Source organism: Haemorhous mexicanus, chromosome 1 (genome assembly GCF_027477595.1).
Source record: "Haemorhous mexicanus isolate bHaeMex1 chromosome 1, bHaeMex1.pri, whole genome shotgun sequence".
Classification (NCBI taxonomy): Eukaryota; Metazoa; Chordata; class Aves; order Passeriformes; family Fringillidae; genus Haemorhous; species Haemorhous mexicanus.
Genome location: NC_082341.1, coordinates 65,024,550 through 65,051,561, shown reverse-complemented (window position 1 = coordinate 65,051,561; position 27,012 = coordinate 65,024,550). Strand labels below are relative to the sequence as shown.

General features: G+C 38.3%; 1 protein-coding gene across 3 annotated transcripts in view; it reads right to left on the bottom strand.

Moving 5' to 3' along the window:
• Window positions 1–27,012, bottom strand: part of KIF13A (kinesin family member 13A) — a 104,499-nt gene that overhangs the window by 4,974 nt on the left and 72,513 nt on the right. The window contains exons 17-38 of one of the 3 annotated variants that reach the window (XM_059851622.1): window positions 23,953–24,163; window positions 19,337–19,499; window positions 18,560–18,700; window positions 16,765–16,914; window positions 16,449–16,613; window positions 15,718–15,891; window positions 15,019–15,170; window positions 14,773–14,905; window positions 14,534–14,680; window positions 13,530–13,568; window positions 12,166–12,265; window positions 11,948–12,074; window positions 10,866–10,921; window positions 9,620–9,744; window positions 8,446–8,622; window positions 7,983–8,075; window positions 6,997–7,149; window positions 6,484–6,561; window positions 5,933–5,980; window positions 5,354–5,465; window positions 4,263–4,414; window positions 3,611–3,694 (exon numbers count right to left, since the gene is read on the bottom strand). In XM_059851622.1, the coding sequence (XP_059707605.1) occupies window positions 3,611–3,694; window positions 4,263–4,414; window positions 5,354–5,465; window positions 5,933–5,980; window positions 6,484–6,561; window positions 6,997–7,149; window positions 7,983–8,075; window positions 8,446–8,622; window positions 9,620–9,744; window positions 10,866–10,921; window positions 11,948–12,074; window positions 12,166–12,265; window positions 13,530–13,568; window positions 14,534–14,680; window positions 14,773–14,905; window positions 15,019–15,170; window positions 15,718–15,891; window positions 16,449–16,613; window positions 16,765–16,914; window positions 18,560–18,700; window positions 19,337–19,499; window positions 23,953–24,163 (2,780 nt within the window). The remainder of the gene's footprint in view (window positions 1–3,610; window positions 3,695–4,262; window positions 4,415–5,353; window positions 5,466–5,932; window positions 5,981–6,483; window positions 6,562–6,996; window positions 7,150–7,982; window positions 8,076–8,445; window positions 8,623–9,619; window positions 9,745–10,865; window positions 10,922–11,947; window positions 12,075–12,165; window positions 12,266–13,529; window positions 13,569–14,533; window positions 14,681–14,772; window positions 14,906–15,018; window positions 15,171–15,717; window positions 15,892–16,448; window positions 16,614–16,764; window positions 16,915–18,559; window positions 18,701–19,336; window positions 19,500–23,952; window positions 24,164–27,012) is intronic. The other 2 variants (XM_059851604.1, XM_059851613.1) reach the window with 2 other exon arrangements.

Sequence of the window (27,012 nt, the reverse complement as noted above, 5' to 3'; positions counted from 1 at the left end):
ACCATGTTTAAACTCGTAGCAAACTCATAGCAAATATAATTCAGTATTACCCATGCAGAATGGCCTCTTAAAGTGACTCAAGATTTTCAATAATATTAATTTTTTGTTGGCACAGCTATCAGTATCTCAACAGGATGTCTCTACTTGTCTATCTGACAAATCCAACCACATTTCAGATTATTAATATTTGCTCAAGTAAAGGCTTGGAATCCTTTGCTTTCTAATTTTCATGGCACTCTTCCAGAGTATTTCTCATACAGAATTTGGACGAAGGCTTTCATTTACAATTATTTATTTCTCTGAAGAGGAGCAATAGTGTTATAAAATGTCATGTAAGACTACTGAGTATTATTTATACTGTTGAAAACCTTGCTACTTACATCTGAAATCCACAGTTCTTTTAGAAGTAAACAAAAAAATTAATACCTGCTTTATTGAGACTGAGAATAGCCTTCCAAGCACTAAAGCCTTATGCAAAACATCTTTTTTGCATATTGCAGGATACCAGCTGCTCATCTCTAAGGGATGTTTTCGCAATCATTCTGCTTACTTCTTCTCTTTTACCACTTTTATTTGTGCAAAACTAAGTTTTTTTCTATGCTGAACCTTATAGTTTGGGTTTTTTTTTTAACATCAAAAACTAAGAGTTTATCAAATATACTTTATAAAAAGTTGAAGATTATATATGAACTCCAAACTAATAAACACTTAATTAAGAAAGTATTTCTAGTCAATACTAGCTAAATGTCCCCTTAAGACCAAAACGTATTTTTGTAAGAGTTCTTTGCGCCTCCTTTGAAACTTGCAAGATTCCTCATTTGACTGAAAAAACCCCACCTTGGTGGTGTCCCTGTTCAGAATCAGACTGGATAAGAGGCTGTAACTGAGAAATGGCTCTACAGACATACAGACATTGGTGAGTGATTAGGAAAGGCCAAACAAGTAACCACAACATCAGTCATGTGTCATTTCAGGGTTATCTGTCATCATAAGTACAACAGCTAAGCTACAGAGAACCAGCCTTCTTACTAGAACATGGGCTGTGAAGAATGCTGTGAATAGGTGAAGAGACACCACCTTGTGACAAAAAAAAAAAAAAAAAAAAAAGATGCCCCTGGTGTGACAAGACATATTTCCTTTCAGAACTCATTTTAAATTTCCTGATGGGGAAATTCCAGAAACAAAGCAATTTCAGAGTTTTTCAAATTTCTGTGGATGTGAGATGGGGAAAAAAAAGAAAGAAGGTGCGTTGTACAGCTCAGGCTATTGGTATAAATAAAGATAAAATCTTTGAAATATTGGTCAAGAAATTTCAGCAACTTCCCTGGGATGTAACAGAATGACTACAATGAAAAGCAGATTTAAGAACTGGTAACAAAAAGACAACAACAGCAAGAACTAATGAGACAAGTTCCAGCAGTAAAGAAGCAAAATAAGCAAGAACACAGAGCAGCTTCCCCACACCTGCTTTGCATCTGCATTTTCAAATCCCTAAATTACACCTCTCAAGTAACCTCAACAAGTTAGTTCTCATTTTACTAATTTAAAAATCAGTAATACTTATCTAGTGGTTGCACCACAGGTGCCTAAGTTTTTATTGCCTGCTAGAAGGTCTTCCTCTTAGCAAACTCTCTCTTAAACATGTTAATTACTGGCAGTACTTAAATACACTTCATATGAAAACATTTATCTGACCTTAACATAGGTCACTGTATTCCTATAATATACAAAACATGCCCCTATATCATGCTGTTTTGATACAGCTGCAATATCAAGAATATGTAAGTACTCTCTGAAATTTCAGGTTGAATGCTCTATTTAAGGCCAACTGAATAAAAAACATTTTTTGCTAACTGCTTTTTTTCCCCCCTTCCTTTGGCAGATGTGTTTTGAATATTGGAATGCATCAGCCTAGTTAAAATATAGGACTCACTGCAGCTCTGAAAAATGGGGCAGCCTGGGAAGTCTACATCCTACAAAGGCTTCTTTCCAAAAGCAATAAAACCCCCAGAAGCATCACTTGCTAAACATAACACCCAGGGCTGTCTGGGCTACACAAAGTAGCTTTGTCAACCTCCTCCCCACTAGCAGCTGCTCCTTCTTGCCTGTCTCCCCAGGACCCTCAAGGGTCTAAGAAGCCATCAGACAGAGGACTAGATCCAAATAAAAAACTCCATGGTAGTCAAGCCATCAGCTGAGTGGACCAGTTCCCTTGATCTGACTTCCTATGCATCCAAACAAAAAGCTGCGTTGATACAAGGGAGTAGTCAGTACGAGTCAAGCAGCTGAGAACTGAAAGAACACCTCTTTCTGTGGTCCTGTTGGCTACAGCAGGTGTACAGTGTTCAGTGAATTAGTTCCCTTCTGGCGAAGCCTGGTGGCAGGATGTTGCCCTTTCCTAGCTCTGAAAGCTTCTGTGTTTCTGTGGAAAGCAGCACAGGCAAGTGCCTGGGTTAATTCAGGGCATGCATGGGGTGGGACTTTGTTTTCACTCAAAGGTTTAGAAATGCCCTCAAGTTGCTATGGAAAGTTTTGTAACAATTTATTTTCCAAGGGATATTTTTTCAACCCACTAGAAGATTTTTTTCTTCCAAATACCTTCATGCTATTTGTATCAGTGACTCAGTGAGTCACCACATCAGCTACCTTATGGAAAATTAACATGATCAAGAATAAAACAGCTGCCACCCAAACCCAGCGGCCAAAATTCAAATATATACACTAGAACACTCAGGAAATTTTGGTCTAACAACTGACCATTAAAAACAGCATTAGAAATCCAGAACAGGTTTTTTTAATGGCTTGGCTATATGGTAGAAATGAAGATAACTGTTGAATAGAAGAACCCATCACTAGAATTTTGCAGAAAAGTGTCCCATAGGACTTACAGGAAATAATTTGAAGGTTCTGCATTTTAAATCTAAAGCTCTGATTAAAGCAAGTATTTGCAGCCATGTTCCACAGCCCCAAAACCAAAACCATCATACAGCACAAATGATGATACACCTTTTGTTGAAGCAGCAGTGAGAAAAGGATTTAGCAAGTGAAGATTAAAACAAAAGCCCTCCACCTCAATTTCCACCTGAATTATGATGAAGACAGACTGCAGGTTAATTAAGAGCGGCAATCTTATTTTAGTCATATTACTTCCATGTCAGGCAATTATAAGCTTTTATAGTGTACCCACACCTAAATGCACGGTTACTTACACCAAATGGGATCATTCCATCTACTCTGGGGTATAGTCACAAAATCTAGGTAACATACAAGGTATATTAGAGTGACAACAGCATGGCTCACTAACCCATCCTTTATTTGATCATTTGTGCCCTGTAAATACTACAGCCTCCCCTCTCCCCCCACCCCACAAGACATGTGACATATAAACATTAAAAGCCAAAACAAAACAAAAACAGAACACCAAACCCCAGCAGTGTTAGTTCCAATGACAGAATGCATTTGCAAGCCAGCCAAGCAACTGTTACAACCATAACCTATAGTCAGTCACAAGTGGTTATCTCCACCTCACAAATACTTTTTCCTGCTGCAGTAGCATGAGTGCCTCAAGCCCACCACCAGGCCTCGAGACAGAAACTGGTACAAAACTTACAATCTTCTCCTCAGCCATGCTGCTGGCCCTGCTTCCTGCAGGCACAGCACAGCCACCACAGTGCACCTGAGATGGAGGCATGCTCTGCAAAGGTTGAGACACACAACACATCACACAAACCACAGCTCTGACCGTGGTGCTAACTGGGTGCCAAGTCAGAAAGGTGCGAAGATGTGATGAAGGTGAAACACCCATGCTGGACATACAGACATCAAAATTCAAGTTAATGGGTAGGGGAGCTCATGCACTCCTCTCAGAGTTTGAGAGTGAGGAATACAGGCCAGAATTATAACCATCCCAGAATAGTTTTACAGAACTATATTTCATCTATTAAAAAAACCACACCAACATCTTACTGAAGAATAAAAAGAAAAAGGTGTAAAGGTATTAAAGTAGTTACTGCTACTTTAAAATAGAAGTATCCTGTAATGGAGAATACATACCAAGAAGTAAAAAAAACCCAAAATCCACAAATCCTGTATTCAGGTAAAAAACAAAACTCCAAAAAGCAAAACTCCACCAGATATAAAAACTGACCTGAATAGTTTTACCAGAGAATCATAAAATTCTGTTGCAACAGATGCAAATGATTTGCCAAGTACACAAAATCACTCCATCTCCTATAAAAAAGCAGGTGCTTTTCAAAGATTACCTCTTGACTAAGTAGAGGTCGGCTTTCAAGTGGGGTCTTCCTTTTATGTTCCTCTTTCACGGGCATTAAGGGCTTGAAAAATTTTGGTGGCTGGGGAGAAAATGCTTTAAAAGGGCTGGCCATTAAAGCATGGGAATTCTCTGCTACAACACCTAGGTAAAAAAGCAAAAAAAGTGTATTTCAGTTCTTCATATCCTGACTGCGAGATCATATTTCAAAACAACTGAAGGTTAAGCCATGCAATTGACAAAGTTGCTGGCTACAGAAAAATGTCAGTATTTAAGTATTTAACCACTGGCCTAGGCATGAAATAATGCAAAGCTCAGTGAGATCCTCAGAGAAACCTGGAAACAGAAGGAAAGCAGAGAACAGCAGTATCCACCCCTTCCATTCTGAGGCTCCAAGATTTCTCCTTTCTATCTTGGTCATAAAACCAGTGGGAAGTGTCCTTGAAAATAGAACTGAGAAGCTCTTTACTTCCTGTGTTTCACCTGACCTCTGCCCACAAGACTGCAAATCTGCCCTGTAACCAAGCCAGCCATCCAGAACAGCCAGCATGATTAAAAAGGAAATTATAAGCAAGGAAGCAATGAATGAACCCCCAGTCCTACTTTATTGCAGCAGTATTTCTACCTCCACTGCCTGTTCAATGTGACCTGAAGGAAACAAGGCACATATGACACACTGACAGGGAAGCACAGACAATATCCACATGTAAAGAACCTGTCTAAGGACACTTCCCACTTTAAAAAAAGCATCTTCATCTTTAAATTCATAAAATAACAGCAGCTGCATTTTGTTCTTTTGTGTGTGTGAGTGTGTATGGTGTTTTGTTTTGGGTGGCTTTATTTCTTTTTTTTTCTTCTACAGTTTTGGTTTATATTTAGCACATTCTGCCCACCTCTTTTACCCCCTTTCCTGGATGTCTTATGCATTTCTCCTTTTCTCCCCTATTTCCAGGTTATATTTAGTTCCTTAAGTAGCGGCTGAATAACACATTTATAAGGAAAAGAGCACTGGGAATTTAATTTTCAGTTTAATGCAGTAAATAAGAATCCACCAGCATTGTCATTACATATATGAAATCTCACCACTGCCATCTTTGCTCTTGCGAGGTGACTCCCTGGGTAAAGTACCATAGCATGATACATCTTGATAACTGGAACAACAGTCAGATATATCTAGGTGACTTTCAGACCAACCCTAAAAAAATAAAAATACATAAATCTGTATGATGATGCAGGCAAATGTGGAAAAAATCAACAGGCAAACTCAGGTGTTTTTTTTAAGAGTCAACCAAACCCCACAAACCAAAGGTATGTCAATTACTGACTTCAGACAATTTTCCTGTCACACAGAAATGCATTGTTTTAAAGGCAATTAGCTGGTCAGAGAAGTAGTTAAAGTTTTGCTCTTTCTGTTTCTTACATATCAGTTTCTATAATTCTAATATGAAACGCCAAGAAGAACAATAAGGTTTAATGCAAAATTATATGTAATGGGTGCAGAACTTCAAAGATATATTATGTAAATCAACTGCTTTCAATACTAATAAAGAAAATTACTAAATTCTATTTTCCTTTTATTCCCCCCAATTCTCAAACACATCTTGCTTCTGGTGGGGGTGGGAAATCTGGGAATGTGAGCTGTTTGTTGCTACGTTTCCATACCTTGTCATCTTCATCACAGGCAGAAAGATCCAGACGACTACAGGACACCTAAGGAACACCAAGAGACAGAATGACAAAATGCCTGCCTTTCATTTGTGAGATAGAATACCTTGAGGAAACACTATGATCATTTAGTTCTAGCAACTGTTTTGCTTTCTCTTCTCAGACCAGATAAAGACATCTACGTTTCTGCTGTATGAGTGAGTGAGAGAACACATAAAATGGAAACTACCCTTATACCATGAAAAAAGTTAAAGGGACTTGGAGGTAAAAGTAATCTGAATCAGGGCAGTTGTCACCCTGAACTACTTCCCAAATGGATATCCTTGTAAAAGGAGAAGAGTTTCAACTAACCCTCCCTCTTTCCTGATAACTTTGTTATCTCCTAGGACAGACAATTTTGGGGTGGGACTTCACTTCATGTCCACTTCCCCATAGGCTGGTTAGTCCCAGCAGAGAGTAATCATTACCATATCTCCTTGTGCAAGCATTACATCAGCACACAGACAGCAGCCCCCGCCCCATCCGTGCTAACGATGAAGGGTCCTTACGTTGTGCACGTTCGGAGTGCTGATGCTCCTGCGGATGTTCCTGGCTTTGGTGGAGAGAGCCTCTTTGACAGTGACTGCCTGTGAAAAGAGAACAAAACACTAACAGCAATGCCATGGTCTCCTCAGGAGAACTGAGCAAGCAGGATAGGGACTTTTTTGCAGTGTAGCTAACAGCAGCAATCAGGGCTTGCATTCACAAATCTTAATTTGCACACACAACCACCAAAGCTTCTGTCTGAAATTCATTCTCTGGCCTTTGCTCGTTCAGGTTCTGAGTACTACATCGTTGCCAACTTTCATTACTACATCCACCACCCCTGGAAATTTGTCTTTCACAGAACTAACTTCATCTTACATTTATCTGTCCAATGATCTCTAAAAAAAAAACCAACTGAAACAAAAAAAGCAACACAGTATTTTTAAAAGATCAGTCATCTCCTCTTGAATTCTCCTAGTCTCCTCTTGAATTCTTATAATCCAGTGCAAAGGGTGCAAGAAATGCCTTTTCCTTGCCTGTCTTAGCCGTTCAAGGCTCAGAATGTTCTCCACTTGCAGCACACCACGGGTGTATTTCTCAATGTAGGTTTCGCCATCGGATGTGCCCTCGTTCTCACTCCTTGCAGCCATCAGTGCTAAGGTCTCACGATCCTCAATTTCTTCTGTAGCCTAAAGTAGAAGTTACAACATTCAAGGTTTCAAAAAGAAAAGCCAATTGTTTTAGCTCACTTTTTTTGACCAGTTCAATCTAGAAATTAATTTGAATTGGGCATCTTAAACTTAATCAGCAAACCTAATTACAGTCAATGATCCAGGGTAGTTCCATAGAGATGCAAATGATGCTGAAGAAATCAAGCTTAGGAGAAGTTTTGAGCATTTGCTGTAGTAAATCACTTCTAGAAAAAATGCATATATAACCTGAAATCGTGTATGTTAAGGCTCAACTAATGACAACTTTCTAGGCAAGGAAATGTAATTTCCTTCCCAAATCTTAAAATATGCTGTGATTTCTCTAGAGTTTAAAATTTAAGTAGTGCAACAAAGTGACAATTACAGGGTTTCAAGACTATTTATGTTTTCATTTGTCCAGTTTGTTTACTTTAAAAATAAATTTTGTAGTACATTTACAACTTATACAAGCTTTTTTCTATAAAAAGTAACTTATATTCCTGTGAACTCAGATGCCCAGCTATTCTGTTTCCACAAACCTGAACATTCCTCTGAGTACCCTCTATAATTTCCCTGTAGACAGTAACAGGCTTTCAAAAATAACTTATCTACAAAAACTCAGTCAAATACAGTAGAAGAGAAAATAAAATCCCCACAGTTTTCAACTGTTTAAAGATAAACACAATCTCACGCTGAACTTCAGCATATCCACTTTGGCAACCAGCCCCATACCAGCAAAGCAGGACATTTACTTTCTAATCAGCATCACACACAGGAGTAGGTCAATGCTGTTGGTTTCTGTGAATTTGCCAGAGAAATACGCTATGATTTACCTTTGGTATATTGGATACTATTTCATAAGTCACTCCACAGGCATAATATATATTTTTCAAGGATATTCTCCTTTTGAGGCTCTGGGTAAAACTCTAGAAAGAAAGTAATTTTCAGTTACTGTTTTGATAATTATTAAATAAAAAGGTGCAATGAAAAATCTCATTATGAAGCCAATCAGAAACATAATTTATTAAATTACTTTTTAGCATTTATGATATTTCAAGCAGTCTTACAACACTGCTCTCAGTGCTATTAAGTTCAATCAGCTAAAAAATGTACAGTTCAAAGAAATATACCAGTACACAACTTCAGTGCAACCTATAAAAATCTAGTTTTCATTTCTCTCTCGTAAGAACTGGGGAGACCAGACTCACAAAATTAAGCAAGCAGCTAAGAAAACACATTCATTAAATTAAGAATATGAAACCAAACAAGGAATAAAAGTATATTTAAACTTATTACCTGCTTGTTATAAATGTTGGCTGCAATCCTTTTGCGTAACACCAGTTCCATTGCAGCAGGGTGACTGAGCTGCACAGTAGTCTTCACTATTAAGTAAATTCTCTCATTTTGAGGAGTTACCCTATTGAGGTGCACTGAGTCATGGACAGAAGAGTCCCAGGCAGCAGTGGCTGAAACCTATGCAGACAAATTAAGTGGAAGAAGAAAGGGAAATCAAAGATTCTATTATTCTAAAAACAGGTATCATTTACAATGATTTAACATGAAGTAAAACAATTCCTTAATGAGAGAAAAATCACCCTAACTGAACAAAGTGGAATCAAACCACCTTTTCATAGTAAGGAATTTATCAGAAAAATCACAAAATAGGTGTTAAGATACTGGGGAGAACAAGCATGACCACAATCCGTGCACTGTACAAACCCCACCCCAAAAGGAAGTTTTCACATGGCTGGAGACAGAAAGGAAAGTAGAAGAAAGACTGGATGAAGGAATACAGGTCCTACTGCTACTACATTAGAAGTATACTAATTTCAATGTAAAATCTTCCATCCATGTTGGATTAGGTTAACAGCCCACACAGAATAAACCTGCACCCATTCAGCAGAACTTTTCTTTCCTTCCCTCTGCCTTCCCCCCAGTTTTGGTGCCCTCTTTATTCTGGAAATGATCTCTTAAACAATGGGCTAAGTAGATGCAGGACATGGAAGGACATGGATTCAGAACAATTAATTTCCAAGAATTCCCAAACCATATATTTAAAACCTAGTAATTCTGTACTAGATGAAAGAATTTTTATTTAAGTATTAAGCTTTGCCTAGTGCACCCAATAAAACAAGTCATTTTCTCTGAAGAGTTAAGAGCCTTCAAGAGGAATGATGAAGGGGTGAGGAAAGCAGGAAAAGGGATTTTGAGTCAGGCAGTTGAATTATTCTTTGCCAAGAGCTAAGACTTGTCACCTCTGAATTAAGGCAAAAGAGCTAACAAGTCATATCCTCTTACATTCTAAATAAATAGGCCAGAAAATAAAGGCAGCACTAGATACAGATGGTACTTCTAAGACAAAAAGGTAATAATAATAATGATTAAATACATAGAAGTAGGAAATAAAACATAAGAAGAAAGCATTTACACAAGCTGCAGCTGTCAAAAAGGAGGCTTGCTAACAATTTACCTCATCATCACTGTGTTTTATGATCGGCAGATAAAAGAATGGGCTCCCATGCTCCTTTGGTAGTATTGAGTTAACTCCTGATGCATGGGGACCTATAAGTTGTTCATTGGCACTGAGGTCATCAGCTAATGAAACAAATGTGCAAAGAATGAAATAGTTTTATACCAAAGGATATGAATATATAGAGGCAAAGTTGTTATAAAGGCCTATCCATATTTCATAATACATTTAATCCTACTTAATCCTATTACTATGCAGCATTTTGAAGATGATTTCAGCATACAAAAGAAATTGAGAATAGTAGCCCTGGCTACATTATGCTTTTAGCTAAACAAACAAAAGGTGTGCAATGACACAAGGAACCTGTTTAAATATCCTGCTTGATTTTTTGTCTGCTAATCTCTACTGATAGTAAAAAAAAACAAAAACGAAAACCAAAAAACCCACAAACCACACCCAAAAAAACCCATTTCTTGTGAGCACAGATGGAGGAAGAGGGTATTTCTCTTTCCAAAAGTATCAGCTAAAGGAGGTTATTGACACATTGCCTATATAAATATCTGTAATAGGCACCATTCCAGTGCTGGATGTGATAAGGCCTATAGATCCACTTGTACTTTATGTTCAGGTTTTTAATTAGACTTGCTTCCTAAACAGTCCTTAAATGTGGAGCTACCTCTAGTTTCTTGTTACTCATACTGTGTACCTGTGTCTTAAGAATATGTATCAGTAGTCTTCTCACATTTAGAGCTAAATATCTTGAAAGGGAGAAGACTTAGATTCTGTAAAAAAAGCTCATTATAGCCCTAACACAGTGTTCATTAAATGAGCTGTTTAAAACTCTACAGAAACATCAGTGGAAAGAGCTCTGAAAGCATTGGGAAATTCTCTATCAGTGCTTAAATGACATGTGAATTTGAACATCAAAACACTTACAGGATTTTCCCATCTGCTGTCTGATTCAAACTAAGCTTGCTTTCTTACCATATTTTCTGTTGTACAGCCTATCACTGTACTCCTGTGTTCCCTGACTTTTATCCTTATTCTAAAATAGTTGTGCTTAATTATGCCAACATACACATCCAGAAGAAAAATCACTTTACAAGCCATATCAGACAATGTCATTGCCAGAACTTGTTTGATTTCTTACACCTTTCAAGTTCATTCTTCCATTTAACAACTTATTGACCCACACAAAAACCCATTTCCCCCTCCACAAGTTTCTTAATCTGCTTTTACAACATACCATTCAGATCAAGGAAGAGGACAGGTATATGTGTTTCCATTCCTGCAGGTGGAATCCTGAAACAAAACAAACTGCTGGCAACAAAGAAGGCAAATCATACCTAAGGTAATTTGGGCAAAAAGATCTCCATGTAATATTCATTAACTGTAACCAATGGCTAAAGCTGTCAACATTCTGATGGCTACTCTGAATGCCTGTGTGGCACAAACAGCATTTTGTTTCTCTACACACAGAGCTACATCTAGAGCTTCGCCAAAACTCAATTCACACCACGCAGCATGTGGCAGTTGCTGTGAGGACCAGAGTTTTAAACATCCTGCTCTGCTCCTTACCAAATTAACTGGTTGCAGTCATCTCAAACATAAAGTTCAGCAACCCTCCAAACAACTGGCTATGTAACTACTGGCAATCTTTATATCCATAAACACACTTTTAGCCATATGACCACAGCATGCTTCAGGTGGATAAGGGGAAAAATGGTGAGAAAAAGAGTATTGCTACATTATTCCCCGAATACTATTGGAGACATTAGTGTGCTCTTGATTAGAGGAGGGTTTCTTGCCCACATTTCCGAAACCTAACACCTTGCATTCCTCATTTTTGCATGTCAGCTCCAAAGATTTTAGTTAAAACACAAATTTAAATGAAACTAATGAGAAATATATTACAAATTCAGATGAAACAGAGAATGCATCCTTTGAAATTAGTTTCTTCCCTCTCTACCCTTTATCAATGACATCGTCACGTGTTCCACCATTCATCTTTCATTCCTTTTCTGAAAGGAATCAAACTACTGGATAATTTTCCCAATTGCATAAAGTTGCAAAATACTATATTATATTCAAAGGTAATTTTCAAACCTCGAAAGCTATTTCAAAGCTCACTCATGTAATATCTTAGCTAAGCAAATCTTTCTTACATTCAGAACAGCACCTGACCTTCTTAACTTTCTGTCAGCCGAATGCAGTTTATAGTATCACAGGAGAACACAGGAGGCTCCAAAACATCCTTAGATTTGTATCTTGCAGCATGCACAGTTTATGTACAAAAGCTGGCAACTCCCGTGGCTTTTCTGAACATACCAATTTGCGGGGGCACCGGGAATTCCACTGCCTGGTGCTGGAACAAACACTGCATTCCTCTCCTCCGTCAGCCCCACCCACTGTTCCACCAGCCGGGCTTCTCGTTCTATATCATCCTCAGATTTTTCTACGGTGGAAGAGATTAGGATTACAGATGAGACACACTTTTTGTGATATAGGGCATAAAGCACTTATGACAGAGACTTCAAGCTGCAAACCTTGTTTGTTGCTGATCTTTTGGATCTGCTCATCTAAGTATTCTCTGCGTTTTATTAATGCATCAGACCACCTTTCTCGTACACAGTTCAAATCTTCTTCCTAACATGGAAACAGAGAAGAAGGTCACGAGAAGGGCAGTGAATTTTGTGGTAATTTCATCAGAATTTATATTTAAATGGCTTGCACAAGGCAGAAAACTCTTTTCCCCTGAGTGACATGCACACTGATTAAGTACCTCATCACCCATGAAGGGAAATTTATTTGCTTTCAAGTCTCAGATTTCAACAGGAGAAAAGAAAATGTGACTGCCTCTGCTGCTGAACAGATTACACACCATAGGCTAATTACTCACAGAAGTGGCAATCAAACTTCTGAATAGCATATGGAAGAGGAAAACCCAGTATCATCAGTTGATCATAAGTTCTCCTGAAGATTAGACAGGTCAGTACGCCCTCAAACCTGCACAAAGTTCCATCGCTAGCAGCTGCTATCAGTGCAATTAAAAGATTTCTCATGCAAACAAAACCCATCATGCAATCATGCTTTGTGGTATCACAGAAAATCCGGCTGGTTCTTCTCTGTGATATGTCAGGAAGCGCCTAAACAGCCCGCAAGAAGTTAGTACCTTAAATTATATTTTTGAGATTGCTAGGAAACTTAACACATCATTTTAAGGGATGTCAGCATTCTCACCTAACTGGTTTTACTTCTGTTGGACTACCTATTAAAAAAAAGCCTTCTATGTAGAAATCTGAAATTTATTTTACTTTGGGGGGGATTTCCTCTTCTGCTCTTTGTCACCTTTTAAAATGAGTCTTCTGTTACACTGTCTAAATTGTGCCTTATCACACAGGAAAACAGGGTCAAGTTTGGGTTTTGTGCAGATATAAGAAAATTGCTTCACTGAAGCTTCTGTATCTACCCCCATTCACATCCTCCACTCTCACTCAAGCATTTCAGAAAACTGCACAACATAAAGGATTATGATATTTCTTTAGAAAGCAAAATATCTTATGCTGCATAATTTGCCTGGAAAAGATGCCTGCAGCTGCTGGTTCTTTTCCCTGTGATATTCATCAGAAACTGCTTTCATTATAAATTAAAGTTTCAAAGCTTTTATTCCCCTAGCAATTCACATAGCCAGTTAGGAGAGCTGACTGCAGAGTACTAGAGAAGAGAGGACACTGTAAGAGTATAAAGTCACAAGGTAAACTGAAATAGCAGTGTTTTATAGCCCAGGTAGCCTCTAAAATGCACAGCACATGTGTATTCAAAGCCGCTTTTGCTTGTTCATTTGAGAGTTGCTGGCCATTAGCATTAGCTGTGCCCCATGCCGCAGGATTGACAGCAAGAGCAGCAATACCTGGTAACTATCCATATCACCACCATCATCCTCCTCCTTCTGGTAGGAGAAAATACATTTTGTAAAACATAAAACCCACGCATTTCACTCAACAGAAATTAGTAGAAACAACTCAAAACACGAATACCAAGATTGCTGCCACAAACTTATAAAATGCTAAAATCACAACACTCAAATAACTAGTCTTATTAGAGGTAGAAAGATTTTTTTTCATTACACGGTAGCAGGTCAGCAATGATTTAAGTATTAGTGAATATGTTTATTAAAAAAATATAAAAATTAAAATCGTCACAGAATCCAGTGCCAGAAAAATGATTGAGCAAGCAGATCACTAAACTCAAGTTTCACAGTTTCATCTGTATCCAAGGTTAGAATTATTTGTGGAACTGAATGCAACCTTCTGATAAAAGGCACCTTGCTTCCCTGGGTGGCCCATTCTACTTGTTCTTTGCCATCACTGTTAAAATCATGCCTTATTTCCAATATGAGTTTGTCCAGTATCAGCTGAAATCATTTATGTTTCTTAAGGACTTCCTTGGCTATGTGGAATAGCCCTTTCACATTCAGTGACAACTGTTTTTGAATCTTATCAAATAACATCTTGGTGCTTTAAGAAAAGCTAAATAGTATCTCACAACATTTTCTCTAATAAATTTCTTTTTTGGTTTTTTTTTTGCATTTCCCCTCCTCAACTTTCACCATCTCTGGAAGGAAGGAAAACTAATAGCACTAGGAATCTAGTATTAATCACCTCTTTATACAAAGGTAAAAACAATTCCCATATTCCTTCTGTCCTGCCATGCTTAGTGCTTTATCAGTCATAAATTGAGTTATAAGCAAAAAAAAAGCAGGTTTAGCACCACAGGTTCACATTACTTGTATTAACCTCAAGCACGTGTAAAACTACAAATCATGTACCAGTGTGCTAAGGTCCCTTTTGGAATTGTGTTGAGCTGGGTCTAGAACAGCAGAACCACACCAAACTGAGAAATTAACTGCCTTACCTGGTAGCTGTCCAAGCCCCTTTGCAGTTTGGTTGATCTGGCAGTTACCCCACCTACAGAGACTGAAAGAATTGCTTCTACCATGAGAGGCAACGTTCCTGAATGCTGCACAGGTTTCACTGTCACCTGAACTCTGCGAGAATGACCCTAAGCAGGAAATGGAGAGGGAGAGAAAAACTAAGAATAATATTTAAAAATTAATTTAAGCATGAATAAGATGGCAAGGAAAAGATACATACCTGCCTAAGCTGGAAAATTCCCCCTGTGTTTACATCTTTTGCCTGATGGAGTTCAACTGCAGTGTATTCACCCATCTCATTCAATTCTTGTATAGAAATCCACATCTCTATTCTTCGAGTTACCTCATTCCATCTATAAAGACATCCCCATAAAAACTCATGGTTGTCTCAAAGTATTTGTGCACCTCAGGTACTACAAAACTTATAGAAAACTGATGGAAGCATTCATTTGTAATACATTTGTACCTGTCTCTCAGTGTCCTAGTTTTTGCATGAAGAGAATCAACTTCCCAAACAGAGCTGCCATTGCCAGTACATCTGTGACCCCATACCTCAATAGCAAGAGCTCCTTCTGAAATGAACTCCAAAAACTCTTCTGTGACATTCACCACATAGTCCTGGCAATGAGAAAAACAAATCACATTCAACCATATTAAACAATTGTATCTCCTCAACTTGCTTGTAAGGACACAAACAACTAACTTCCTGCCTGATCAACCATACAGTTTGAATCACAAAGCTCCACTCTGAATACAAAAGTTGTAAAAACTCATCATCTCAGCAATTCATGCTCCTGCATACCACATTTCATCATAGAAGTGATGTCTCAGCTCCAGTGATCTCTTTTAAGCTACAGCTTACCAAACAAGTATATAATCAGCTGTTATTATATAAATGATAGATTGCTCCAAACATTAAAGGTAACATCTGAATTTAAAAGATGATGATTAAAAGATCTCTAATCAAAATATCTTTTCCTTTTGCTACATTTTGAAGAAGTGATGAAGTGAAATATTAAGGCATTCTTAAGCATAGTTAAAAATCATTAGTTATATGACTTGACTTCCCTCCTTTTTCTTCCCCCAGCAAAACAAGGCTCAGACTCTAAACAGTTTCAAACATATGATTATCCCGGAAACACTTTTTCATAATAAAAATACTTACCTTACAGTGAGAGAAGGTCACTGTAAAATGAGCATCTTTGCTCTGAGAGGAAGGCACATCTGGATCTACTACTGGTGCTGCTACTGTTGACTCGCATTGATCCCAAAATGTGTATTGACAAAACACAAAGTTGGAGAGATTGGGTGGCAGTCCAGTTGCTTCTTTTATTTTTACCTGAGGAAACAAAACACATATTGTCAGGAATATGACTGTTTCCTCTTCAGCTGCAAATTGAAGACCAACAGCCAAGAAGTTTTAAAGGACAGTAAGGGTGTTCCTACTTAGGAAATATGATTTTGTAGATACAGAAATGTAGACTAAGGACCCACCCATGTACATGTTTCATTGGGGGAAGCTGATACGCTCAAGTGGAGAATGAAATACTTCATCATAGAAGAAATTAAATCCATACACCACCCATAAATATTTCATTAGATGACCAAACTCCAGGAGATAGTTACAGTGAAAAACTTTCTCCTTCTGTGTCTGTAAAGGATTGTTCTTGTTGTAACACCAGTATTTATGGTGTGGATGTGCATCTACTGGAAACTAAATCAAATTAAATGAGCCACTGGAAACCACTGACTGGCCTACTCTGAGCTGGAACAAGAGGAGTCCTTTCAGAGACTTTTCAGCCAGCAATAGTCTACATAGCCTAGTACTTTACATCAGACTGACTACATACTTACAGAGGCTTGAAACTGTAAACTTCACCAGGTGTTCTCACTCACCCTACAGGAGAGCTTTTTCGCTCTGTGAATAATTTCTCCATTGTTATCCATGACTTCCAGACTCCCACTCTCACTGGAGTTCTCAGATGAGTCATCTCCTTCCACCACACGTTCTGGGACAGACCCAGTAACACGCATTACTTCAACGTGCAGCCGCCCTGCCACCTGAAGGCAATTACACAGAGAACATACAAGTCCACTTGAAAAACACTCCTTCACTGGGGAACAAGACAGCAGGCACCATTTGCTTGCTAAAGCCCTGGTGCACAAGGAGCACAAAGAGTCCTGCAGGAGCTCTCAGCATGCCCAGCCCTACCTCTCCCTGCTGGCTGATGATGGGCACAGCATACTGCAGCTTCACGTCGTAGAAAAGGCACTCCAGAAACACGTTGGCGACCCCGATCAAGTTGTGGTTCTCCTGAGCTTCATAGAAAGGATCACCTCTTTTGCCAATCAGCTTCCTTATCTGTTTCAGAGATAATGAAAGAGATGTCACAAGACCACCAGCGTGGGAACAGGAGATCAAATAACCTCACAGTATTAAAAGATCGTGGCACAAAAATGACTCCACTACCCATCTTTGTTCCTTCCTGTTACACAGGCAGAAAGAGACTAAAATCATATTACAAATTTGAAATGAAATCTTTGAGATGAGACATTATACAATTTCTTTACTAAGGGATATAATAATACGATGACCTGCATATTTTAGCAATGTCAAGGCAAAGCAGACTTTACCATGAGCAATCACAGTAGTCATTGATTTCAAGATGTTTCACCTTTTCTGCTCTGTTTATACTTCCTAAACGAGAGGTCAAACCATCCTCAGGTTGTGCTGGTCTGGCTGCTGGCTACCACTACAAGGGCAAAGGGAAGGTGCAGGATGACTCCTACTTAAGTCAACAAGTGTTCTTATGACTCCCATAGAGCTGAGATCACATCTGCAGCATTCCCCATACAGCCACAAAGAATTCATGCAGATTCCTAGCACGATATGCACTCCTCAGTGAATTTGTTAGTTCCTTCCCTTCTTCTCCTCTTTCATCTTCAACACATGCATTTGACCTACGTGTTTCTATGTAGCACATAGAACACATGCATTATGGACGACATAGGTCATGGAAAGTATGATCCTGGCTCAGGCAGACATAATGTATTCAAATATGTGCTATCAGTTCTTACTAAAGTCAGCAGCAAAATCATCGTTGTCTTCAATGGGCACAGATGAAGTGCTTGACCTCCCCTGTGTTATGATTTTAGAGATTCCCATTGTCCCGTCCAAAGCATGTAACAAAGGCACAAGAGTTGTTCAAACATACTTAAGAATGATTCTTGATACAAGTAATTTAGGTGCTTCCTAACGGCCACAAGACAGTAAGATTTATTTCCTATGCACTTCTACCTGGATACTTAAATGATGTCTTCTGTGATACCAACTATCATGTCTCTTTCTAATAAACAAGCAAGTTTTTGACAAATCTCATGCTTATCTGCCAAGGCTAATGTGTTACTTAAATTCTCACAAAACACCACTTGGTTTTGATGAAAACACTGATGTAGACCAAGTATCTTCAGTTGATTTCTTCCCTGCTTTAAGGCTGGGAAATATAGAAATGAAATTAAAGAATATTTCATAGTTTAAAATCAAGTTTTATTCCACTAGTATGTTCTGCATCTTGAGTATGTTCTGCACCTTAACCAGCACCCTTGTTAGCTTTGACACACTAAATAACTTTATTTCTAATGCAGCTGGCTGCTTCCATTCAGAGCTGGTGGTCATCTGCATGCCAGGTAAACATATGCTCTTAGTGGCATTGTGAGTCACTACCTCAGCACAATTATATCTGACATCAGCACACTTAACATCTGAAAACACAAATGAGATAGGACATACCTGTGTTTTGTTATGTGTGGGGATTTTGAATATTTAGTATTATATACTGGTTTCGTTCTGGGTTTTTGTTTGTTCTGTTTTTTTAAAAAAAACACCATAGTACCCTATCCTTTCATATATAAAGTCATGCACTTGCTGTCTAAAACATATTAAAAGGGGTTTAAAGAAAACAAACTCAATCTTTGATCCATTCCATTTTCAAAAGTATATAAATTACCTCAGGAATTTTCTCCTTCCATTCTTGATAGAGGTCTCTCATGTCAATCAATTTGTTCTCTAGTTTCTCAATAGTCCACACTTGAGTACCTTTTCCTTTTCTCCTCACTTGAATTGCAGGTTCACTTACTATTGCACCCCTCTAAATCAGAATAAAAAACAATCAGTGCAGGAAATGTGCATGTAATAGTTTAACTCTTCACTCAAACTGCATTCCTAGAAAGGAGTAAAATACAGAACATGCAGTTTCTCTCTGCATGTCAGTCATGCTACTTCTGTCCTCAAACACAACATGGCCTATATACATCTCTGAGGATCCAGATCTCTTTATCCTCCTCAAACATGACCATTCCCACAGGAACATTAACACACACAATCAAAGTCCTCAGGACAAGCACATTATCCTAATTGCTATCATATTTACAGCAGCACTGTAAAATGCTTTAAGACACAAAACTGTAGGAAACTGTAACAAAACCCGTTAATTTCTGCAGATATAACTAAAATGCAGGCTCTGCAGCAACAGAACACAAATGTCTGTTCATATGCATTGCACATATGGTGATCACACAAACAGCAAGAGCCATGCTCTTAATGCTCTGTTGCCATTTTTACTTAATTGCTCACTTTCAGTATATTAATCAGGTAGTACTTCTATTTTGCCCATGCATAATCTAACAAAAGTAACATTTTATTGGCTCAAACTGGATGAATGTTATGTATGTCTACAAAGTTTAGCCACAAAGCTACATTTTCCAGCATTCTTTGTTATCATTACCTTTTTGTTGGCACTGAGGTTTTCAGCAGGGATCTGAAGTGTTACTTGATAGTCTGTTAGCTTACTCATTTCTTCTGCTAAGAAGTTTGCTTCTCTCACCAGAGTATTTGCCTTTACTATTTGCTCTCGGAGTTTAGCCAGGCTCTGTCGAAACAATTCATCCCTGCGGTGCAGTAGGTAACATGAAAAATACACAGAAACCTATTTCTATTATTGGAAAGCTGCAAATAGAGATGCTAACAATGGCTTTTCTGAAAAAAGTTTAAGAGGAAATGCTGAGTAGCACTGTATCAGTGAACACAAAACACTCACACAATTTTACTGAGGGAAAGCAGTGATCACATATTAAACAAACTAATTACTGTTGAGGCACGTCTAGTACGGTGATGCCCAAATAAAAGGTCACAATACTATGGGAGCTGGTACAGTGATGATTTGTTTAAAGCCCTGAGGACATTTTGAATTTTCAAGAAATGAAATAATTGCAGCTGTCCTTGCCTTTAATCTGGAATTCTGTTCCAAAGAATCTTCCAGTCCCAACATGTGAGACTTCATCTTGATAAAACCTGCTCTTCCTCAGACCATAATGTTAGAATCTGCATTCACAGCAGGCCACAGCTTTGTATCACTCCAAGGGCTTTGCAGTGACCACAGACCTCCCTCCACTTACTCAAGTGTACACATTAAAAAAATACAAATAAAAAAACTTAAATCCTATTTACCCAAGGTATCTTTTAAGTAACAGATTAATAAGCACAGATTAAAGCCTGTGCACTCAGTTTCTGGAGAAACTCCAAAGAGGTTTCTCAGGCCTGTCTGAGCAAATCTACTCTAACGCAACACCTGGCAAACCTGCTATGACACATATTATACATACACCTGTGTACTAAGATATGCCCTCACCTGGGATTCTCATCTTTAAATTACCTTTTAAAATTATCATGACTATCCTCTGAGCAAAGCTCATTCTGTCTTCTTTGTAATCTCAACAGCACTTACTGTGTTCTCATCACCTTTATAAAAGTCAAGATCAAACTTGGGATATTTCAGTCACCAGCTCTCCCCTGTATGATTTTTTTAGCTTTTCTATGCAAAGTCCTACTGAAATATGGTACATGTTGAGCAAATACACTTCTCATTTCTATGAAACACCTTAAATTATACACAACTGTAGGAGGAACAAGGGCCTTCCTATGAACACAGGCCAAGTTTGCCTGCTGCTAACATGCCTCTCAGTCACCAACAGAATTCTAGTTGAGTGGTTATCTTTTTCCAAAAAATCCCAAGGTATGGCTAATTCAAACCACACTCTGACAGTCCCCTGATATCACAACCAAAGTGGTAAACAACCAGCAGTGTTAGCAAGCAGCCCTGAATTTTAGTGCCTTCAACATGCTAAAACATGCAGCTTTGTCCCTCTCCCCTACCCAGCCAAGGTTTGCAACAGTGGTGGGTTTTATTGGGTCTTAAATAGCTGCTACCATCAGTGGATTTTTAGTAACTTCCTCCATATCTCCTCCCAGCATTAGATGGAAAATTCCTTTCTCTCCGCCTCTTGCTTCTGTTATCCAGGCTATCAAAATTAAATAAGCAATTCCAGACCATAAGAGTGACATATTCCACAGACAGCCATAATTCTGGATTCACACGGCAAAGTAAGGTAGTCAAAAATTAATCCCAAGAAAGTATTTGATACTGAGAGTGTACCACACCTACAGCCACTGTAACACAACTGCCTAACTTGGGAAACAGAAGGCAGCTTTTATCTGTATGTAAGTGCTGCAAGAGCCATTGGATCCAGCTACAGCCAGTCACTTCCTTAATCTGGGACACCAGCCCTAGGACATCAGCATCTGGAAAGTTTTTTGGGAGGCTCCCACACCAATATTAGCTAGATTCTTGAGAAAGGAATGGTTTAAGACTGTAAGGCAAACTTATAAGTAACCTGACCAATTATTATGGGCAGTTCTTATAACAGTTGTGTTTTTCTGCATACAGCTGTGCCAGAACCCTTCCAGAAAGTTAAGGGGGGAAAAAAGCACTTTAGACAAGATTTCTTAATTCTCACTATATTAAACATAGGACAAGCTCCACTAGGGTATTAACTGGAGCAAATACTCACTAAACATGAAATCCTGAAATAATCATTTAAGCCAGACAAGGAGAAACAACTGACACTCACCACCACCTCAACAAATAAAATTTGTTCAAAGTTACAATAGGTTAACTTTATGCAAACAGGATTTAAAACCAGGCCAGGTATCATCTGGCCTTCCATAGTCAGCAGAAAGTAGGAATAACCTCTGTGCAATGTGTTCCAGCTGATCTGACAGATACAGCCTCATGCCCACATCTGATACCTATCAAATTAATTTTGCTGCCTGATCCAGCAGAGCCCGGCTTCATTCACAACAGCAACAGAGAGACAGCTAAAACTGCTCCAATCAAATCCCCTGCAACTCTTGGAACTTTTGCACATTTTTCAAATCCAGTCTTCCCATTCTTCCCAGGATTTTTTGTCCTCTGGCCAGTTGGCTGGTAAACATCCTCTCAGCAACATGTTGCCATGCTTTCACAGCAGAAACCACTCAAAGATTTTTTTTTTCTGGTTTCTTATTTAAGATGATTAATTTTTTTCCCCTTTTTTCAGCAGACGAAACCTCTTCTAGAACTACACATAAATATAAAGTATACCTAAGAGGGTCTTCTGGAGGACAGGAAAATGATAATGAGTTCTTCCAGAAAACTGCTTATTCAATGGCAGTGCCACCAAAACATTATCAGACTCCTCATGGATCACTCCAAAAAGAATCCAGTCTCCTTTTCTTTACAATGCAGCAAAGTACAGCCTTCAAACAGTTCAAAAGTTATACAGACTAAAGCATTCACCCATGAAATTCAGAGGCAAAACTACTTGCTCAAAGCACAGCTCCTCCTCAGAAACATCTAACAACTACTGAGAAGTGAAAGCTGATGGAACACTTAGCCTTGATATCACCCCAGATTCTCTTTTTTGTGATTACGTGGTTATGGTGGGAAATTTTAAGAAAATCAATTACCATCTTCTCTTCACAGCTCTCAAAGACAGGCAAGTTTTTTGCCACTTCCTTTTCCCTTCTGCTGCATCTTTTCAGAGGTACTGCCTCCCCTGCCAGCAAGCCCAGTTCTCTTCTGTACTAGTGCAGTACATTACCAATGATTTCTGGATGGTCTTGCTGTGCTCAAAGCAGTTCTGAATAGAAAGGCCCCCAGCTAACACATTTCTCACTCTGCATTCCTTGTGCAGCTCTAAAAGAGGTTGCAAATCCCAGCCACAACTCTGTGACATTTTACATTCAGTTCCCAATGATTCTGTTTTTAGCTTTTACAGGGGCAAACAATTATTTTAATTAATGCTGAATCACAGGACTACTTCTCCCTACACTTGCCATGAAAAACGTTCTAGTCATCGCTGGTCAACAGTTAGGTATTTGTTTAGGTTTTTTTCCCAGGCTAAGCTGAGCAGAAATTACAAAACAAAATCTTACACAAAGACTAAACTAAGATCTGTTCTGTTCTATTTCTAACACTCTCAATTGAAAGCTGCAAAACAATGTTGACTATCTTGGTTTAGATCCCGCTTGTAAATTGATTTGGTTTTTTAGTGAAGAACAAAGCAAAAATAATTACATTAAAAAGAGCACTCAAACTCACTACATATAGAAAAAACCCACTACGTGAATAAGAAAGCTTCTGTTTTAAAAGAAACAGACAAAATAAATTTACAAGAAACCTGTTAGAACATCTAGGCCTTCTTCCTGCTGCATTAGCCCCATGACAGAATACTCACTGGTATTCAGAAAACTTAAATCATCTTGGTTGCTGCCCCTTGAACTTCTCTCCTCAATGACACCAAGAGAAAGCTTCTTCCATTGTCAAAAATGCTCCACTCACATCTTCCTAGACTGCGTTTTAACTGTTCCCACAAACCTCACGATGGTCTTTCACCAAGGCTGCATTCAGGTGCCTGCTATTCCTTTGCAAAGAGGCCAATTCACCTGATGGCAAGACTTTAACTTCCTAAGCAGCTCAACCAGAGCAACTGTCTCCGAAAGCTGGGCTTATGTTTAGAAACACAAATGTACAAACATATATGGATCCCCATTCTCTGTATTTGTTATGGTTTTTTGATTGCAAAGTATTACTTCTCTCATTGTATATTTGCAAAACACAATACTCTTTACTGGACTCTTTAGTCTTAGTTGACAAATTTACCTTTCTGCACTATTCTTCCTTTCTTTCATGAACTAAAACAATACTTGCTAAACCAAATATTTCAATAAGCAGTTTTCAAGTTAAAAAAAAAACAAGAAAAAAACCAAAAAAACACACAGAAAACCGACCTATAATAGTGCTCAAAAAAAAAAAAAAATCTTTATGTCTTTTGTGAGTTAAATCTTGCACATGTTAAACATCCCAACTCAGCCCTAAACAAAATGCTAATGCTTTGGTGGAAACGCAGATGTTATTCTGCACATCAACTCCACAAAAAGTTACTGATTTTGGATGCAAGATTCCAGCCCCATCTTTCACCATCTGTAGCTCTTACTACTTTGTTTTAACTCCAGTATTCTCACCTCTCCTCTGTCCAGAGATTGACTTTCTGCTGTGCAGCCTGAGCAGTGTAGGAGAGCCTGTCACTGCCGTGCTGGTGCTGCCTTTCTGGGGAGAGCTGCTGCCGCAGCAGCTCCAGCTCGCGCTCGTACATCACCCGCTGCTCCTCCAGAGCGCTCCGCTTCTCCTCCAAGTACTGCTTCTCCAAGATCTGGACCACATTTTGTACTGGGTCTAAAAAGAAGGGGAAAAAAAAAAAAAAAAGCAACGAGAAAACATGAGAAAATGCCATTTCGGAATTACAGGACGCCCATTATTTAGTTGGTAACAGCAATCAACATACCCCAGAGTCTGCAAACACAAATTGCACCCCAAAACAAAAGCCAAATTATTAAATATTGCATTAAATAGATAAATCCAAACTAAAATTAAAAAACAAATGGCATGCAAAAGGCTAGAACAATGGTTAAGACCCTTGTCTATTGCACATTTAAGTGCTGTGTAGTTATACTATATTTCAGAATTCCAGTAGGAAAAAAATGGATGGAAAAGGAAACAAAGTAATAAGAAAACAAACCAAAACCAAGGGAAGATGATGTTAACCAGAGGAGGAAACGACTTAAGGAAGTAAAAAGCAATGTACTTTCTCTGCTTTGGCAGAGAATGAAACATGTTGGAGAGCTGCAGATGAAAACCAAGACAAACAAATGGTCTGACTGGTCACACATCACACTGCACTAATGTGCTGCACAGCACTGAGGCAGACAAAATATGTCCTGGGGGGGCCTTCTGCATTTAGCTTTACAAACCCCATTTCATCTTGATATCAACACAGAACAAATATCCGTTTGAATATTCTATCCTGAAAAAACTGCTTGTGTCAATCAGCTAGGGATAAATCTGAAGTGCATTCAAATGGATGAAACATTACTCTGTTCCTGGGGTTAGGTCCCATGCCAGCCTGTGCCTTTGAAAGAGCCATTTAATAGACGAAGCTCTATGTACTACCAGTCCATATACCTGGTTCATGCACACATCTCTGAAAGCTCAAATACAGCAAAAAAAAGTGGTTTGCAAGAGGACCAATCTAGACAGCACACCACCCAACAGACTGCTGATTCTGTACACCACAAGAGGAAGGGAGAGGAGTTCCGAAGCTGGAGTGGTGGACACTCAGAGAAAGGAATACTGCAGCTCTATGACATGCCAGGATTTTCAAATGCAAAGAACTTCAGCTTAAAAATAACTGCTTGTGATACCTCTTATATTTCATTATTAAACTAAAAAAAAAAAACAAAAAACAAAAAACAAAGAGCTGCTGCAACTTTTGAGGATGTCGGTTTATTGCAAAGGAGGGAGAAAAATAAACCTAAATTTAATTACACTGTCCCATTTTGGAACTAGAAGTGTGCCGCGCAAAAAAACCCCAACAAAACCAAAAAATACATCGGTGTGATTTAGTTATAAACCATCTTCCCTTTGCTTTTTGCAAACACTTCTGCAAGTTGCTTCTGTGGCCCTGGCCTTACTCATGGAAGAAATCACTGGCATCATAAATACCACCACAATGGTAATTACAAGCACAAAGTTAAAAATCAGTCAGTATAAATAGCAACCAAATAGCAAACTAGTGATGCATAAAAGTGCCTTAAAATAACTAGAAATATTACTTTTTAGTACATGACATTCTCAGAAAGAAGTTAGCTATTATTAGCTTTTAAACAGACAGTACAACAAAACCCCCTGACTGAACCAAGTTCTAAAATTCTGGACTATAAACCAAATTATTAATGTCCAGCTGCACCATCATGATCCCCCTAATTCCTCCAGATAATACCAGAACTATCTTAAACTACATGGGCTTTGCTGCATAATTCCCCAAACCAATTTTAGTTATATATAAAAATGTCTGAGAAAATCAGGTATAACGCAGATGATAGAGTAAAGACATGGAAGAAATTAAAATTCCTCCATTGTGTTTGCAAACACAGGAAATTAATCTAAGGCTGACTCATTAAGATGAGACTTTCCTAAACCACTCAAAGAGCAGCTATGAGTTCAAGAAGCAGATTTTTTTAATAAAAGTAAACTTTTCAGCCACCTAGATTTAGAGGATCACAACAATCATGGGATCAAATTACACTATAATAAATATTTGGAAAAAGATGTAAGAACCTAGTATAAAACTTTCCAATTGCAACATAATCCTGTACTGCTTGGGAAAAAAAGAAAAAAAGGTGGATTATGCTTGTCTTGTAATGCAAAAGGTAAATTCACAGTCATAAAAAAGTTCCTAATTTAGCTTTGGAAAGAGTTTACTAAGAAAACCTTAAGGCTGCCACAGGAAAAAAAGTAAAATATGGAGTGAGTTATAAACTATCTAGGTAGAATTTGAAGAAATAAACAGTCAGGATTTTTTACAATTCAAAAGAACGACAACAGTGTTTAAATTAAATTTAAACACCATGTTCTACAATTTTGGCTTCCTCATGCAAAGTCAAAAAAATTAAGGAAGATTCTACCCAGTGCCTTCCAAATACACAGCAAATTCCATACAGCATTAGAAGTTCCAAGTCCCAGTCCTTTACATATTTATGTGACAAGAGTTCAATGACCCTGAAAAAAATATTTACATGCAGTTAATCCCTTGCAAAATGATAGACTACTAACACAGAACACAAAGATGTATTTTCTTCATAGGATGAGCAGTGTTGATTACCTTGCTACAATGTTACTTAATTCACATCTGGAATCTGTTAATCCAGTCACACTGATGCTGAATAAATTCCCTAACATTTCTTGCAAGTATATTTGTCTAAGCAAGCTAGAAGAGGGTTATGACACAGGCTGCTTTGCTAAGTTTTATGAAAATCCTCTCCCTGAGCTGTAACAGTTTTGTTTGCTAAAATGAGAAGCTGCCTAACCTAATCACATTGTTTACTTAACCACTGCACAGTATACAAGAATAAAGTAAACTTCTTTGATGCAGTCTGTGTTTGACCAGCATCACAAATTAGCAGTTCAAAGCTGATCTGACAGAATCCCACAAAGAAAGTTGACATGCTGAAGGAAGGAAAGAATCG